Source organism: Podarcis bocagei, assembly GCF_964188305.1.
Source record: "Podarcis bocagei genome assembly, chromosome: 13".
NCBI lineage: Eukaryota > Metazoa > Chordata > Lepidosauria > Squamata > Lacertidae > Podarcis > Podarcis bocagei.
This window is the reverse complement of record NC_138138.1, coordinates 39,649,157-39,665,879: the sequence shown is the minus strand read 5'-3', so window position 1 is coordinate 39,665,879 and position 16,723 is coordinate 39,649,157. Positions and strand designations below refer to the sequence as shown.

The window sequence follows — 16,723 nt, the reverse complement described above, 5'->3', positions numbered from 1 at the left end:
TACATGGGGTTTGCTTTGGGCCAAGTGTACACATGCGATTTAACGTTTGGTTCGCACATTCATGTACCTTGCTGGATTGCTCCTCGGTAGCTGGATGACTGACTATGTGAGCTGTCCCCATTGAAATGTGGGGTGGACATTGGAAGATCTGTCTTGACTGGTGGTTCTGTTTATTCCTCATTTGCACATGCCTGCTGTCTTTGGTTCTGTGCTCATCGCTTCACGCCCAAAGAGGAAGTGATGTTGCGAGCACAGACCTGATGGAAAATCACCATTGGAAACTATTTAATCAAAGGGTGGAGGGCTTGGGATGGTGAATTCTGGAGGGTTTGGAACATTAGCATATGTTGGGACATCAGCATGTGCTGGGACATTAGCATATATGGGGGTGCTTGGAACTTCTGCATATATTGGATTGGCATCCGCCTTCTCTGAACTATCAGAGCTCCACTCAGAACTCTCTGAGCTGTCCTCATCTCCTGAAGACTTGTCTTTTCCTTGCTCCTTCTGTTTGCGACGGCGATACCTGCGGATAAAGAGAGGAACTCCCTTAAGAGCATGGCAAGACATCTGTTTTAGTTTTGCTGCTCATTCCCAGGCAGCCAGCGAAAGCTGATGGAATAATAATAATATTAATTTTAATTAATTAATTAATAAGTGCTTCCAACGTTCAAAGGGTTTTGCATACATTGTCTCCCGCAGAAAGAGGATTGAGGCTCAAGCTGTCTTGCCAGGTGACTTCAGCTTGATCCATCCCATACATTTCAAGCACATGGCTTCCCCCAGAGAATCCTGGCAACGAGCTGTGTGAGGGGTAAACCAAAGTTCCCAGAACCCTTTGGGGGAAGCCATGTGCTTGAAAGGAACAGCATGGATGTGACCTTCATGGTATGGAATAGGTTTGAACGAGGGCTATTTTGAGTCCTTGGCTCGTTCCCCTAAGCCAGGGGTGGAGAATCCGTGGACAACAATTCCCAACATTCCTCTGGGCTCTCAGTGATGCTGGATGCAGCTGATGGGAGTAACAAACATCCGAAATATTTGGAGGACCACATTTACCCATCCATACTTTTGATGCTATTCTAAGACTCTGCTGTGTAGCCCAGTTCTCCCTGCCCTGGAGTTGAGCTACGGTTTTGCAAAAATAAAAAATGAATAAATTACACATATCCACAAAGACTAAATATTCATGAACTTACCACCATGCTGCTCCTATACCAAGCAAGAGCAGAAGTGGCACCAGCACTGCTGCAATAACATTGGGCCCTGTGCAAAAGGAACAGGATAACATTTTTGAGAAGGCAGAAGTTTTGAGAGACCAAGGTGGGACCATGGTGAAGACCTGCATCAACAGCATCCTAAGGGCACTTGTAGCCAAAAACAGGTTCACTGTGCTTGGACAAAGAAAACCACCAGAAAACCGCCAAGTACCGTTTTTGCATGAAGGTAAGGATTCTTAAAAGGGATGTGGGTGGCGCTGTGGGTTAAACCACAGAGCCTAGGACTTGCCGATCAGACGGTTGGCGGTTCAAATCCCCGAGATGGGGTGAGCTCCCGTTGCTCAGTCCCTGCTCCTGCCAACCTAGCAGTTCGAAAGCACATCAAAGTGCAAGTAGATAAATAGGTACCACTCCAGCGGGAAGGTAAACGGTGTTTCCATGTTCTGCTCTGGTTCGCCAGAAGCAGCTTAGTCATGCTGGCCACATGACCCAGAAGCTGTACGCCGGCTCCCTCGGCCAATAAAGTGAGATGAGCGCCGCAACTCCAGAGTCGGCCACGACTGGACCTAATGGTCAGGGGTCCCTTTACCCTTTAAGGATTATTAATATTGATACATACCCCAATGTCTACATGATAGCTACAGAGCAAATTAGGCAAAAGTAAAGGAGATGGGCCCCAATTAGGGTATTCAAGGCTCCAGCTGAAGTGCCCCAGGCCACGTTGGCTCTCAGTTTGTACTGACATGTACAGAGAGTAGTGAGAGATGCTGTGACTGGAGGGAGACGTTGAGGGATAGAGGTATAGAAAGACAAGTTACCTGCACATACAAAGGGGTCAAGGCAGGAAACTTTGATAAGCTGGCAGTTTGAACACTGTGCCACTTCGTAGGGTCGGAACCGGGACTTGGCTGTGGAAATGTCAGGGAAAAGGGGATTTCATTAGACAATGGCATCTTTTGAACATTCTGCCAATCTCTTGTTGATTCAGATGTCATGCCAAGCTATGGTTTGTCATGATGTCTGGACCAAATCAAGTCGGCAGATTATGATTTGAGAACGACCATCAAACCAGGAGCTGAAACGTGGTATGAAACCTAAGGTTTGGTGTCACCTATGAACCAACAAACCATGGTTTGGAATGCTGATCCCGTCCTGGAAGCTGCTGCTTCAGATAGCAGCTAGATATTCTTCAGGGGACAGCGAGAAACTACCCAAAGAATGGTTTCCATTATTTGGAATTATTCCAGGCAGAGGGCCTTCTGCACCTGCCCTGTGGAACACCCTCCCACCAGATGTCAAAGAGAACAACTACTACCAGACTTTTGGACGCCATCTGAAGGCAGCCCTGTTTAGGGAAGCTTTTAATGTTTGAGGCATTACTGTATTTTAATATTGTGTTGGAAGCTGCCCAGAGTGGCTGGGGAAACCCAGCCAGATGGGCGGGGTATAAATAATAATAATGTTGTTGTTGTTGTTGTTTGTTGTTGTTGTTGTTGTTTATTTCCCTGCACGTGTGGACATGGTAGTTTCAAATCTGAGTGTGTACTTAGTGAAAATCATGGTTTGGTGGTATACCTGAACCACCTCAAGGGCACAAAACTGGCAATGAATTTAGATAACCAGTAAAGTCTCCTCTTTGACTTCACAAGCACTAACACGGATAACAGTGCCAACCTGCATTTGCACACACAATCCCTGGATGAGATCGTTTTCTTTTATTCCTGAACTGGTTACTACCTTCTTTTTCCTGGGGCTGCAAGGAATGGATATCCACCATTTATAACTGGCATCACACACACACACACACACAAACAAACACACAAAACGGACACTTAAAAAAAAAAAAGCAGCAGACACCATATGGCCAGACAGATGCCCCTCTAGTTTGGACAGACGGACTCACCACAGGAAAGGCTGCAGACTGTGGATATAAAAGAGAAAAACAAAGGCATGAGCACTAAAGAAAGGCGATCGCTTCCCACTCACAGGACTCCATGGCCCTATCTTGCCCTACCCAACAGGTCACCTCCAAAACCCTGTCACCTCCATGATGTGTGGGCCACGTTCTCCCTCAGCTGTATGCCTCTGACCAGAGGTTCTGCCCTCAAGCACTTACCTTCTTTCACAAAGGCCTTAGATGCCTCTTCCAATCGCTTGACAAAATTCTTCTTTTCCTCCTCTGCCTCCCTCATAAGGCTGCCATGATCTGTAGGGAAAGAGAAATGGGTCGATGGAAGCCAAGGCTTTTGAGTTCAGCAGAAGGGTTAGTGCCTGATCAATTGCCTGGTTAATTGGGGCCACCAAGGGGTGGAATGAGAGAAGGAGGGTTTGGGGGTATTTTGTGTTTGCGTGTGTGGGTTAGGAGCTACTGCAATGGCAATCAATGGCTCCCTGGCATAGTTGTGCTGCAGGCAAGTCTGGAAGGAAGAGGAGGACAGGCTAACAACAACTACCTTTCCCACTCTTCTTGATAATCTGTTCAAGGTGGAGAAAGAGAGTCCCAGCCTCACGCTCCATATGTTCCCGTTCTGCAGAGGAAACAAACCAAAACAATGATACCGGAATCTTTCCTAATTCTCCGTTTTGCACACCCTCCCACACGGTGGAACCTAAGTTGGTGTTCTTTGAATGCCTCAGCAATCCTGGCCTTTAGGACCGAGAAAGGGTGAGGGTAACCGTGCATGCAGGTGAGGCAGTTGAGGAAGAAACTCACCCCTAACTGCAGGAATCCTTTCTACATGCCTGCTGTCTGCTAAGGACCTGTGGGTGTGCCTGGGATCCCTGAGCATCCCTGAATATTTTGGGGCTACTTCTGCGGCACTCCCAGTCTAATCAGGGAAGCCACCAGGCCAGGTAGATGTTGGCTTTGCCTCCTGCTGAGACGGCACCCTGGAATATGTTAAAATATTTCCCCGAGGGTGCAGGTTCCAATGGGAAATCAGCAATGGTAGCTCATCTGCCGTTCCCAATCTTGTTGAGGAGCCCTGGGGAGGCCGCTGAGCAACCCTGACAGTTCTTAAGGACACTGTTTTCATGTGCTCTAAATGACGCCACATAGAGTCGCATGTAGGAGGCCCATGCGCATTCTCACAGCTTGTGGGAGGGAAAGTGGGTGCCAAGTTTGCTATGGTGTATGGGTTCCATATGGAAGTTTGCATCCCTGAAACTCCAACCACAAAAGTGCTTCCAATAAGAAAATCCTGTTCGACTGTGCTGTTTTAAAATACGGGCTTTAATAATGGCTCTGACTGTATTTTGATTTGTAGCATCTGATGGCATTTCGTAAGCCACTTCTAGGTGTTGTCAAAAATGTTAAGCCTTGTATAAATTACCCAAATGAAAATAATGAAATAGATTGCTGCACACAGGGTGTTGTATAGGGACGCTATACAAAATGGAGCAGATGGCTTCAACTTGTCTTCATCATCCATTCCGCCCACTGCTATAACTTCAGCCTCCTCTCCCCTCGCCAGATGATATTCTGCTGCCCAACTCTTCCTGCTCACTGCAGCCAGTGACAACCGAGAAATCTATGTGGGTGAATTTAATCAGAGCAGAGTTGCATATTATCATTGTGCTCAACAAGACCATGGGCTCTTTGGTTCCTTGGACCAGGGAGGGGGAAACCTGTGACCCCTCCCCCACAACACTGGTGGGCTACAACTCCCAGCAATCATAACCACTGGCAACACAGGCTGGGGGTGATGATGCGAGTTGGTTGGAGCCCAATAACATCTGGAGGGCCACAGATTCCCCATGGCAAGCAGGGGCGACACCTGTTCTCTTCAGCCATTTGAGTCATTAGCAAAATCAGCAACAGCTTTGTACTTTTCAGGGTATTATCCCACTGCAGCTGTGCTTCTTCAGACCCAGAATGGCCTCTGTCTTGGATTTCTGACTGGTCAGAAGCCTAGCCTACTTCGCTGGGGGAGTTGTAGGGGGTTAAATACGGAGCGAGAGAACCATGTACTCCACCTTGAGCTCCTTGGAGAAAATAAATGCAGTACAGTGGTACCTCTGGTTACGTACTTAATTCGTTCCGGAGGTCCGTTCTTAACCTGAAACTGTTCTTAACCTGAAGCACCACTTTAGCTAATGGGGCCTCCTGCTGCCGCCGCACCGCTGGAGCCCGATTTCTGTTCTCCTCCTGAAGCAAAGTTATTAACCTGAGGTACTATTTCTGGGCTAGCAGAATCTGTAACCTGAAGCGTATGTAACCTGAGGTACCACTGTACTGTAATTAAATAAGTAAGTTCCATGCTTTCGACCCACTCAGATTGTAAAATAAAATAAAATGGGGAGCTGGATAATGTGCCATTTGGAGGTTCAGAAACGGGGACCTTTTGCATCCCCGTGGAGAAGCTCCTCCCTAGTATCCGATGGACATTGCTTGCGCCTTCTTTTAATTCTGTACCCAAATAGTGTCTGCCATAGGCGGCGAGGTCTTCAGCGCTGCCTATGAAAAGCTTCCCCAGGTTTTTGGTGGCCTCTGAGTCCTGGCCAAGCAGCAAATAGGAGTCATAGCCGAAGTAGACAATGGCATCTGGCCAGCAACGGAGGCATGTGGCTGCCAGCTGCACAGGCAGGGACCAGGCCAGCCAGCCGAGCAGCGATATCCTGGCCATAGGAGCCAGGACAAAGGAGCCGCTTCCTGCTTAGGGTAGTGCTTGTTCCGAGCCAAGCTCCTCACCTGCTTCTTACATCACTTCCTGTTGTAGCATCACAGAGACTAGCGCCAAACGCACCGTCTATTTACTCTCTCTCTCCTTGGCAACGTTTCCATGTGTCATGGAGGTAGTTGCCTTTCCAGTGGTACCTGACTTCACGGAAGAGTTTTCACCGACTGCAGTGTAGGGGAAGAGGCAATGGCACCCCAGTTCCTGCTGGTGTTCCCCCTTTGGCTCTTCTCCCTCCAAGCGGTGGCTGGTTGCCTTCAGTGTGACCGCCGCTTCTTGGATTCTGTGGCCACCTTGCTGCTGGAAATGCTCCCAGCAGACCTTCCCGACCGAGACGCCCTCATACAACGGCACATCCAGGCCTTTGCTGACTTGCACGGCACCTTCCTCCGAAAGATGCACGAGCGAGTGCTGGGTGCGAACTGAGCAGAGAAGCGTCAGCAGGGCTGTAACATCTGGGGCGGGGTGGAGAAGGGTTGAGGTTACAGCCACAAATGTCTCTTTTGCAGATGTCCGAGGAGTGATGTCTATCAAATCAGATGTTATTAGTCAGTTGAGGGACATCAAGAGCAGCAAAACCTGGAAAGGTGAGCTGGGGGGAAGGAGAGAAGGAGCTGGGGGTATGGGATTGCAATTGGGATTGGGTTGTAGGTTAGAAATTTGATGCAGTTTCTGCCGAAATGTGTACTTAACCTATTTTACGCCTACGAAAACACAGCCGTCTCCCCAAATTCGCACTTCTCCAAATCTTGAAAAGCAGCTCGCCAGCCAAATAATCTGTGGGAAGACACATAGGCTAGGGTTAATTTTGCCTGTTAATAATAATAATAATAAAAATATACCCCACCCATCTGTCTGGGTTTCCCCAGCCACTCTGGGCGGCTCCCAACAGAATATTAAAAGCACAATAAAACATCAAACATTAAAAACTTCCCTAAACAGGGATGCCTTCAGTTTTCTTCTAAAAGTCAGATAGTTGTTTATTTCCTTGACATCTGATGGGAGGGCGTTCCACATGAATGCATATATTAGTGAAAACAGCATACCGAAATGCATTCTATATGGGGAAATTGCTTTGCCAAAATGTTTATGTGAGGCAAAATAGCACAAAAATGGGTGTATGCTGGGGGATGGGGGTGGGAATCACACTAAAATGCTGAGAAATTTTCTGGAGGACTTAAAAAAAAAAGCAAAAGCAAACTGATATGGAAATGTGGAAAAATGAGAAAAAGAGAAACTAAAATGGACAAATTTCCCCAGTCCTACTTAAACGCTGAATCTCATAAAGCTATTAAATCAGCATAGGGAGTGGGGTGGGGAGACCACCCAAATATTTAGGTGGTTCTCCTAAGCTTTGAAGTTCCGATCTCCTGCGCTCACGACCTAACCCAAGTCCCCAGCTATGGGGACTATAGGGCCTCGTAAATCTCCTCTTTGTGTTTGCTAAGGCCCCTGCCCCCTAATTTTATTTCTTTATTGCTGTTTAGGGCGTATGTGTTTTACTTTGGGGGGGGGGATTCTGAACATTGCCAGTTCTTGTGTGTGAAATGGGTATTTTTGGTGCCCCAACCGTTCCTTCCATTTCCAAAGGAAACGGGTCCAAAAAGGTTGGGGACCCCTGATTTGATCCCAGATCTGTAGCTCAATGGCAGAGATCCATTTTTGCAGGTGAAAGATCCTGGGCTCAGTCCCCTGCTTCTCCAGAAAGGGCTTGGGAGAGACTCTTGCCTGAAACCCAGATAAGCCAATGGTGGAAGTCCACAAAGCCAGGATTGATATTTTAGTGACAGAATTAATTCCAAGTATATTCCTAACTGAAATATACTCATGCTCTTTATTCAGCTCATAGTGGTGAGGAGGGAATGAAAGTCCCCTCAAAGTATCTGCTTTATATACATTATTTACACAATGGGCTGCACGTGATTGGCTAATTCTGGAATTCTCCTGGAGGCCAATCAGGTTGTGGATTCACTTCTATCTGGAGCTGGATTGGGTGGCTCCTGCCGACCATTCATACTGCTGCATTGTTCTAGGACCAATCAGACTGCTACAGTTTGGATCCTATTCAACTCAGTACATAACACTAACCCTAATCCTAAATATAACTTGAGAGGTCAGGTTTTTTATGTGCTGTGCAGCTTTGCCAAACTAAAATTCTAACCCAGCATCTTAGGAATTATCTCCCTCTAACAAACCTTAAGCTCTGTTTCCTTCCTCAGGCGTCTTCCTGTGGCAACTCTCTCTGTATCAGCTCCGGGTATCTCTGCGAAGGCGCCTGCAGCAGTCGCTGGAGAAATTCGCCGACCTCGGTACCAGTCGGGAAGGGAAACCAGGGCAGTTAAAGGCCCCAGCACCTCTTATTCTAACCCACTGCCCTGACCTTCACTTCCCCCTTTATCCGGGAATCCTGGGGTCAGGGTTGGGGCTCCGGGTGGGCCAGGGGTGCCCTCTCCCTATGTATAAAATACCGCTACTGGCAGTCTTGTAGCCAGCATTGCTCAGGAACAATGAGAAACAAAATCAGCGTGCTTTCAAAATCAGCGGTCAAAATCGGTGCACTTTCGAAATCAGTGGTTAAATTCGATGCAGTTTTCAAAGATTCAGTCCGCAATCCTGATTAAGGATGGCATGCAATTATATCCAAACTTAGACACAAAACCTGCTCCTGCTTTGATCTCAGGACCCATCATGCAAAATTTGGTTACATTATCTTGAGAGGTGCCCAAATGGATATAGCAAACAGAAAAACAATATATGGTAGAGGATAGGGACTGTCAATCCTTTCAGTACCACAGGCACATTTGCAGAATGGTGTAACGTTTGTTCACACACACACACACACACACACACACACAAAATCACTACCATAAAGTGCACACTGCAGCCTGTGCTATTGACTACAACAGAAAACTTCTTTCAAGGCCAAATTCATTTGAAGGAATTCAGCTGACCGATGGGGCCTTGCAGGCACCATGCAAAGTGCCTGGGAGAGGGTGGGCCCTGACCCTGGAGATATGGCCAGGAATAAAACCTACGAATAAAAATATACGGCTAAATACAGAACGATAACAAACGCAAGAATAATGACCGTGTAACAACTTCCTGCATTAAACATCATCAGTTCAGTGAGGTCTGCAGATGGGGGAGCAAGAAAAGAGCAGGTGACTTGCTGCGCCAGATGTAGATTTAAAATATACATATTTGTTTTTTGGGCAGAACGTGCTCACTTGGAGGAAGAGCTTCGTTATAAAAGGGGGAACTGAATTGCTGTGGCACTGGTAGGCAGAGGTGGGTTATGATGTGCCAAACTTTGAGTTGATTCCTTGCACATTGAAATAAAAAAATTAAGGTCATATATACAGTATATATATATATGCTTTCGTAGATTTTCACGGGTACAGGAATGCAGGTTTTGGTGTTTTCGGGTATCTTCCCGTGTAAGAGTTGGGGTGTCTAGGCGACGTTTCGACGAGGTCTCACTCGTCATCTTCAGGCTGGTGCTTTCGGCTTCTTGTTACTAGAACAGAGCAGGATCTCAGTGTTTGAGTTCCTATAAATACTGTGGAGGGGGTGTGGTGTATAGCCTCCAACGTTCTGGGCAGAGAGGAAGTTCCCAGGTTATTGTGCCTTTTCTTCTTTTGTTCATTAATTACTTGAGGGATATCTTGAGTGATTTCTTGAGTGATATTCTGAGTACCACTTAGGAGGGTCATTAGGTGTGGATTAGTTGCTAAAGCTTTCGTGTCTTGACCTCTTGAGCTTGTGAAGAGTTTTTCTGAGTTTTTCTGAGAAGAGTTTTTCTGAGAAGATGGCTGTACTGCACTTAGTTGTGCTCTGGCTTGGCTTCGTGTATAGGGGCGAGCTGTGGTTTTGTGCCCTGTGCCAGCCAGATCTGTGTAGGGATTGCAGGGGGGTGCAGCATCCGGAGGTGCCACTATGGTTTGGCTACTGGATGGTATCTGTAATTTATCTGTGGAGAGGGTCTGGGTTTGGGTCTGGTGTGGTTGATTGGAGATGGCGTTCTGTGTGCCTCTGGTTCTGGTGTCGGTTTTTGTGGGGAGGGCTATTTTCCAGATGTCTGGCAGGCGGGACGTGTCGTCACGCTTGTTCATGTTGTGAGGGTGTTTCTCTATCTCGATGGCTTCCATGATTATTCTCTTGTGGTGATGTTCCATGTTAAAGAGCAATTTGGAATCTGCAAAATTAATTTCGTGTCCTGTTTCTTTCATGTGTTGGTAAAGAGAGGAAGTTTTTTCTTCTTTTTTGACGGCATTCTTGTGTTCTGCGATACGTGCATTTATTCGTCTGTTTGTTTGTCCAATGTACGTGGCTGGGCAGACTTTGCAGGGTATTTCATAGACCCCTTGGTTTTCTAACTGGATTTTATCTTTTGGGTTTCTGAGGATATTGGCTATTTTTTGGTTGGTGCAAAAGGCTGTTTTGATATTGTGTTTATGGAGGATTTTGCTAATTTTATCTGTGGTGCCCTTGATATAAGGAAGGAGGGCCATGCCATTGTTTTCTTCTGTGTCTTGGTTTTTGGGGGGTGTTTCTTTTTGGATTAGCTTCGTAACCCTGTTTTGCTGGTATCCGTTGGCGATTAACACATTTGAGAGATTCTGTAACTCAGTTGTCAAGTGGTCTTCGTCAGCCAGGCGTTTGGTTCTGGAGATGAGAGTCTTGGCTACGGAGTTTATTTGTGCAGGGTGGTGGTGTGATTGTGCATGTAAGTAGCGGTTGGTGTGTGTTTTTTTCCGGTAGATAGTGTGTCCTAGGGAGCCATCAGGTTTTTTGTAGATTAGGACGTCAAGGAAGGGAAGTTGGTTGTTGGCTTCTATTTCCATAGTGAATTGTATTTTGGGGTGTAGGCTGTTGAGATGTGTGAGGAAGCTATCTAGTTTTTCCTTCCCGTGTTGCCAAATTACAAAGGTGTCGTCAACATATCTGAGCCAAAGTTTGGGTTTGTGTTCTGACTTGTCTAAAGCATTGGTTTCAAAGTGTTCCATGTACAGATTTGCGATGACCGGTGAGAGGGGTGATCCCATAGGTGCTCCTTCTATCTGTTTGTATCTTTGTCCATTGTGGATGAAGTACGTGTTGGTTAGGCAGTGGTTGGTCAGGTCCAGGATGTATTCGGGGGGATTGTATTTGTTTTGAATGGCTGTCAAGGCTTCATTAATGGGCACTTGTGTGAAGAGAGATACAACATCGAAGCTCACAAGTAGGTCATCGGGATGTAGGTTTTGCTTATATATATATATATATATATATGCAGGTTTTGGTGTCTTCGGGTATCTTCCCGTGTAAGAGTTGGGGTGTCTAGGCGACGTTTCGACGAGGTCTCACTCGTCATCTTCAGGCTGGTGCTTTCGGCTTCTTGTTACTAGAACAGAGCAGGATCTCAGTGTTTGAGTTCCTATAAATACTGTTGAGGGGTGTGGTGTATAGCCTCCAACGTTCTGGGCAGAGAGGAAGTTCCCAGGTTATTGTGCCTTTTCTTCTTTTGTTCATTAATTACTTGAGGGATATCTTGAGTGATTACTTGAGTGATATTCTGAGTACCACTTAGGAGGGTCATTAGGTGTGGATTAGTTGCTAAAGCTTTCGTGTCTTGACCTCTTGAGCTAGTGAAGAGTTTTTCTGAGAAGATGGCTGTACTGCACTTAGTTGTGCTCTGGCTTGGCTTCGTGTATAGGGGCGAGCTGTGGTTTTGTGCCCTGTGCCAGCCAGATCTGTGTAGGGATTGCAGGGGGGTGCAATCTGGCTGGCACAGGGCACAAAACCACAGCTCGCCCCTATACACGAAGCCAAGCCAGAGCACAACTAAGTGCAGTACAGCCATCTTCTCAGAAAAACTCTTCACTAGCTCAAGAGGTCAAGACACGAAAGCTTTAGCAACTAATCCACACCTAATGACCCTCCTAAGTGGTACTCAGAATATCACTCAAGTAATCACTCAAGATATCCCTCAAGTAATTAATGAACAAAAGAAGAAAAGGCACACTAATCTGGGAACTCCCTCTCTGCCCAGAACGTTGGAGGCCATACACCACACCCCCTCAACAGTATTTATAGGAACTCAAACACTGAGATCCTGCTCTGTTCTAGTAACAAGAAGCCGAAAGCACCAGCCTGAAGATGACGAGTGAGACCTCGTCGAAACGTCGCCTAGACACCCCAACTCTTACACGGGAAGACACCCGAAGACACCAAAACCTGCATATATATATATATGTATATATATATAAAATAAATGTACCAAGCAAACATGTACATAAATATATAAACCACATGTCTGAAGCAGCACAAGAAAACAGCCCTGAAACCATTCTGACTCCCAAACTGACCAAATGATTTCTCTGCAAGGTCAAGGAAAATGGAAAAGCCTCCCCATTGTCTTTTCCTTCACAAATCCTGTCTTAAGGGGTATGTCTGTGTATGAATAGGGTGAGCCTGTGACTTGGCTCAGGAACTAAGTATTTATCATTACAAAAGACTGGACAGGCTCCCCAGGGTATCCAATCAAGTAAGCATTAACAGGTAACCTGCCAGACAGGAGGTAAACAACGCACTCAGATTTCTGTTGTAGACCACCCTTTCTGTGATGTAGGTATGATGTATCTGGGGGTGGTCTGGGACTCCAGGGCTGGCAATTTAAAATGTCTATATAAGGGTGGGCACACCTTTGTTTGGCGTCCTCCTCCTTCCCCTGCGTGTGAAGTGGGGCACCCTGTTGCAACAGTTCAGTAAAGATCAGGCTCACTAGCTGCTTTGCTTCTCAATATTCTCTGGTTGGCCTCTGTTATTTTCTCCGACCGATGGAGAACCTGCAAAGAACTCTATAAGGGCTCTTGTCTCCCCCATAAGGGAATAACGACAGATTTCTGTTTATTACAACATAATTGTAAATTGCATGCCAGCTCAGTGAGTCTCCCTCTGTCTGGGTTTTATGTCTCTAAACCAGGCCTCTCTCTTTTCTTCCACCCTCACCCTTCAGCTTGTTCTGAGGATTGCAGTAAGTATCAGACTCCCTCCCCCATCAGAGCCCTTCCTCCGCCCCCCAAGTTGCCCACACAGCCTCCTGGACTGGAACTGGATGCACCAGCGAGGCCCCCCAGATCCCTGCCTTGTTCCTCCCTCTGCAGCGGTGACTGAGGGCCCTGTCCTGGACTGCTGGACCTGCTTACGCATCGCCACCCAATGCTTTGATGGAGAGCTCTGTGGAGGTAAGACCGAGGTGGGTGGGGGGCTTCCAGCTTCTGCCTTCTGTTCCCAAACTTGTGCACAAAGTAGCCACTGGTGCCTCCACTCTTGGCTGTTAAGAATTGGCTCCCAACACGTGTTGTAACTCTTGCTTCCTGTTGCCATTTGAAAGCCTCCATTTGGGTGGCTGGACCAGGGAGCAAGATAAGAGAGGGTTGCTCATCCCGGCCAAACGCAAAAGGCTAAAAGGATGTTTCTGTTGCCCCCTAGTGGAAGACAGACGCCTTGCAGAATATAATGAAGTTGTTCTTTACCTCTTCTTTGTTTGCGAGTCTGTGTTGGTGACCTCAATTGTTCTTGTGTGAGTAAATGGCTCTGCAGAGTTCCCTCCCTTTCCCGTAGAATCCGAGAGTCCAAACTTTCAGGTTTCCTGACCGGCATTTGCCTTCCTTCCCAAAGAAGCCACTGGGCACCAACCCTATTGTGGTACACAAGACCATCATTCTCCCATCCTAAGGAACCCAGGAGCTCTTGCTACCAGCTGCTCCCATTCACTTGACCCACATCTGTCGACTCTGTCAACTGACCTGGGACTGCCTGCAACCCATAGAGCTTACTGAAGCTACTACCGAACTGTGGCCTTTCAAAGGAGTACAAGCATAGAATGTGGTGTGGAATTTAGATTTCTGAGAACATTGGCTGCCTTTTTTTCAGAAATCTAGTTTCTGGACCTCAAGCTTCCAGAGTAAATCTCCTACTCATTTCTATTACTGTCATACCTCAGGTTAAATACGCTTTGAGTTGAGCGTGTTCGAGTTGCGCTCTGTGGCAACCTGGAACTAACGGAGCGCGTTACTTCTGGGTTTTGCCACATGCGCAGACGCTCAAAATGATGTCATGTGCATGCGGAGAAGCGGCGAAAAGTGATGCACGCGTGCGCAGACGTGCCATCGCTAGATACGTTTACCTCTAGATGCGAACGGCGCTCCGGAACGGATCCCGTTCGTATCTAGAGGTACCACTGTACTTCTCCTTTCTTGCCACCAGATTTCCAAAAGATTTTGAAAACTTGATTGATGGACACAGGATATTCAAATCCAAGCAGAGTTAGTACATGCTTAATTTCTGCTTTCTGTTAATTTCAGAAAGTTAGTTGACTGGGGTCCCCCCCCCGTGTGCAGGTATTTGCATATACAGAGGATTCCAGAAAGCAGACCTGGGTTTAAATTCAAGTCCGGAGATGGAGGAGGGGGCAGTTCTCAAAATGTTTGAGAAATGCTGGCCAGTCGCTCCATATGCAGCCATGTGAGATTGGAGAATGTTGAGATTGTAGCAAGAAGCAGCAAAAAAAGGGGGGGCAAGTCTTGAGCCTTTCTCTCTGATTTGTGTTGCAGGGAGTTCAAATGCAGAGGAGCATTTAAGGATGTGAACACACCATGCATTTAAAGCACTTGACTCCCCCCCCCAAAAAAAATATATTGAGAAGTGCAGTTTACCCTGCGCAGAACTACAATTCCCAGCATTCTTAACCTACTCTTTGTTGGATTTTTTTTGGGGGGGGGGGAGAAGTCACGAGCTTTAAATGTGCACAGCCTCAAAAAGAGAAATGGCATCTCCCACCTGCAGTCTGAAGTGATATAGTTTGCTCCGCCATCTCAGCATTCTGCCACCTCATTCTGCCTCCATGTGTAGACCAGGCCCCATTCTGGACCCAGAAGACCCAGGAGTTTCTCCGCCTCCACTAACCACACTTCCCACGCTTCCAGGTACTGGGTGTGCGTCAAGCACAAGAAGCAGATGCTGCGAAAAGCACTGCGCCTTTAGGGCGTTAGAGGCCGCTGGACCCTTCCAGGACTCCCTTATCTGTAAGCTTCTGCTGGCTAGACCAAATACAAATTTTACACTTGGAAGAAAAGAACATCTTTGCTTCTTATTTCATAGAGTTGGAAGGGACCCCGAGGGTCATCTAGTCAAAGCCCCTGCAATGCAGGATTTTCTCAGCTAAAGCATCCATGACAGATGGCCGTCCAACCTCTGCTTAAAAACCTCCAAGCACCACCTTTTGTGAGAGTTTGTTCCAGCTCTTACGGTCAGGAAGTTCTTCCTGATGTTTAGTCGAAATTTCCTTTCTTGTAACTTGAACCCACTGGTTTGGGCCCTAGCTTCCAGTGCAGGAAAAATCAACCTTGCTCCATCTTCCATGTGAGTGACAGCTCTTTAGATATTTGAAGATGGCTACAATATCTCCTCTCAGTCTCCTCTTTTTCAGGCTAAAGATACCCAGCTCCCTCAACTGTTTCTCATAAGGCTTGGTTTCTGATCATCTCAGTCACCTTCCTCTGCACAGGGAACAGAGAAGAGAGAGTTGCAAGCCCCCGTGGTGGATTTTAGGAAGATCTGGGAGGGCAGGCAGACTGTCTAGACCAGAGCTTTCCAAACTTTTCATGTTGCTGACACACTTTTTAGACATGCATCATTTTGCAACACAATACCGTATTTTTCAGTGTATAAGACTGTATGAGATGTACAGTCCACATGTATAAGATGACCCCTATTTTTTTAACCCAAATTTAATAAATTAAGTTGTTTAGCTTTTTGGGGTGGCGGGTGGGAGAGGTCACTTCCATCAGTTGCTCACCTGCCTGCCTGCCACTGCCGATCACTTGCCACAGCCACTGCCGATCGCACACCTCGCTGCAGCCGCCAGTTGTTTGCCCGCTCGTTGCCACCACCAAACCACCCGCCCACTTGCCGCAGCCACCAATCACCTGCCCAGCTCGCCACAACTGCCAATTGCCTGCCCATTTGCCGCAGCCACAACCAATCACCAGCAGGCCTTCCAGCAGCCACCAATCACCCGCCCAATTGCCGCTGCCAATCTCCTGCTTGCCGCTGCCATTAATCCCACGTCCCCTCTCTGCATTCACTATCCATGTATAAGACAACACCCAATTTTTGCCTTTTTTAAAGCAAAAAGTAGCATCTTATACATGAAAAAATACGGCAATTTGGTTTTACTAGGAAAGTGGAGGTTAAACTAACCCCCTTCCAGCCCCATGAAGAGCATGGGTAGCATTTGCACGGCACACCTACACACAGCAGCCGACACACCAATGTGTCACAACACAGTTGGGAAAGATCTGGTCTAGACAGTAAGAATGGATCAATCAAGCTTCTCACTTCTCCAGTCTTAAATTCAGTTCTCCATATTTCCACGGCAATTTGCAACTTAACAAAAAAAAAAACCCAAAACTCTTGAAAATTCATCAGCATCTTAGTTTAAATTTCCCCTGGTAAAAGCTTTCTTGTATGCAGTTTTGACTAATGCACATATTTTTGTAAGCATCAAAAGCATATGATGCATTTGTGTTTGTTTGTTTGTTTCCACTAACATTTCCCCTTAATATAATGTATTTTTTTTACATATCGTTTGGCTGCAAATTCGGCGAAGTTCAAATTTCAAAGGGCAGGTGTCTGTCCCAGTTCACGTATTGGTTCAGGAAGTATTAACTGGGTAGCTTCTCATTAAAATGCAAACAAATTGAATTCCACCTTCATGCCTACAAAACACCTTGGTCTGTGGGCTGGAGGGAATGAGGAAGACTTTATTAAAGCCAGATCTTT

General features: G+C 46.7%; 2 protein-coding genes across 5 annotated transcripts; one reads left to right on the top strand and one right to left on the bottom strand.

The window, feature by feature from the left end:
* Positions 1-261: 261 nt before the first annotated feature.
* TEX51 (testis expressed 51) lies at positions 262-8,198 on the bottom strand. 3 transcript variants are annotated; one of them, XM_081168447.1, is made up of 8 exons: positions 8,092-8,198; positions 6,590-6,673; positions 3,674-3,748; positions 3,337-3,426; positions 3,124-3,141; positions 2,039-2,128; positions 1,200-1,266; positions 262-526 (listed from the first exon to the last, which is right to left on the bottom strand). In XM_081168447.1, exons 3-8 carry the CDS (start codon positions 3,735-3,737, stop codon positions 286-288), a joined length of 570 nt encoding a protein of 189 aa, XP_081024573.1. In that variant the 5' UTR covers positions 3,738-3,748; positions 6,590-6,673; positions 8,092-8,198; the 3' UTR covers positions 262-285. The 3 variants fall into 3 exon arrangements, with proteins under 3 accessions (XP_081024573.1, XP_081024571.1, XP_081024572.1); XM_081168445.1 differs by lacking the exons at positions 6,590-6,673; positions 8,092-8,198 and adding an exon at positions 5,635-5,919; XM_081168446.1 differs by lacking the exons at positions 3,674-3,748; positions 6,590-6,673; positions 8,092-8,198 and adding an exon at positions 5,635-5,924.
* IZUMO3 (IZUMO family member 3) lies at positions 5,953-15,132 on the top strand. Of its 2 annotated transcripts, XM_081168450.1 has the most exons (7): positions 5,953-6,311; positions 6,406-6,483; positions 8,116-8,205; positions 12,894-12,911; positions 13,042-13,122; positions 13,370-13,460; positions 14,866-14,993. In XM_081168450.1, exons 1-7 carry the CDS (start codon positions 6,086-6,088, stop codon positions 14,921-14,923), a joined length of 642 nt encoding a protein of 213 aa, XP_081024576.1. In that variant the 5' UTR covers positions 5,953-6,085; the 3' UTR covers positions 14,924-14,993. The 2 variants fall into 2 exon arrangements, with proteins under 2 accessions (XP_081024576.1, XP_081024575.1); XM_081168449.1 differs by lacking the exon at positions 13,370-13,460 and having other exon boundaries at positions 14,866-15,132.
* The last annotated feature ends 1,591 nt before the right edge of the window (positions 15,133-16,723 follow it).

Coding starts and splice junctions, on each gene's coding strand:
- TEX51 (XM_081168445.1), bottom strand. CDS start 5,845: ATGGCCAGGATATCGCTGCTCGGCTGGCTGGCCTGGTCCCTGCCTGTG. Junction 3,749..5,634: donor CTATGGCAGACACTATTTGG/GTACAGAATTAA, acceptor TTTCCTCTGCAG/AACGGGAACATATGGAGCGT. Junction 527..1,199: donor GGTATAGGAGCAGCATGGTG/GTAAGTTCATGA, acceptor CTTTATCCGCAG/GTATCGCCGTCGCAAACAGA.
- IZUMO3 (XM_081168449.1), top strand. CDS start 6,086: ATGGCACCCCAGTTCCTGCTGGTGTTCCCCCTTTGGCTCTTCTCCCTC. Junction 6,312..6,405: donor GATGCACGAGCGAGTGCTGG/GTGCGAACTGAG, acceptor TCTCTTTTGCAG/ATGTCCGAGGAGTGATGTCT. Junction 6,484..8,115: donor GAGCAGCAAAACCTGGAAAG/GTGAGCTGGGGG, acceptor TTCCTTCCTCAG/GCGTCTTCCTGTGGCAACTC.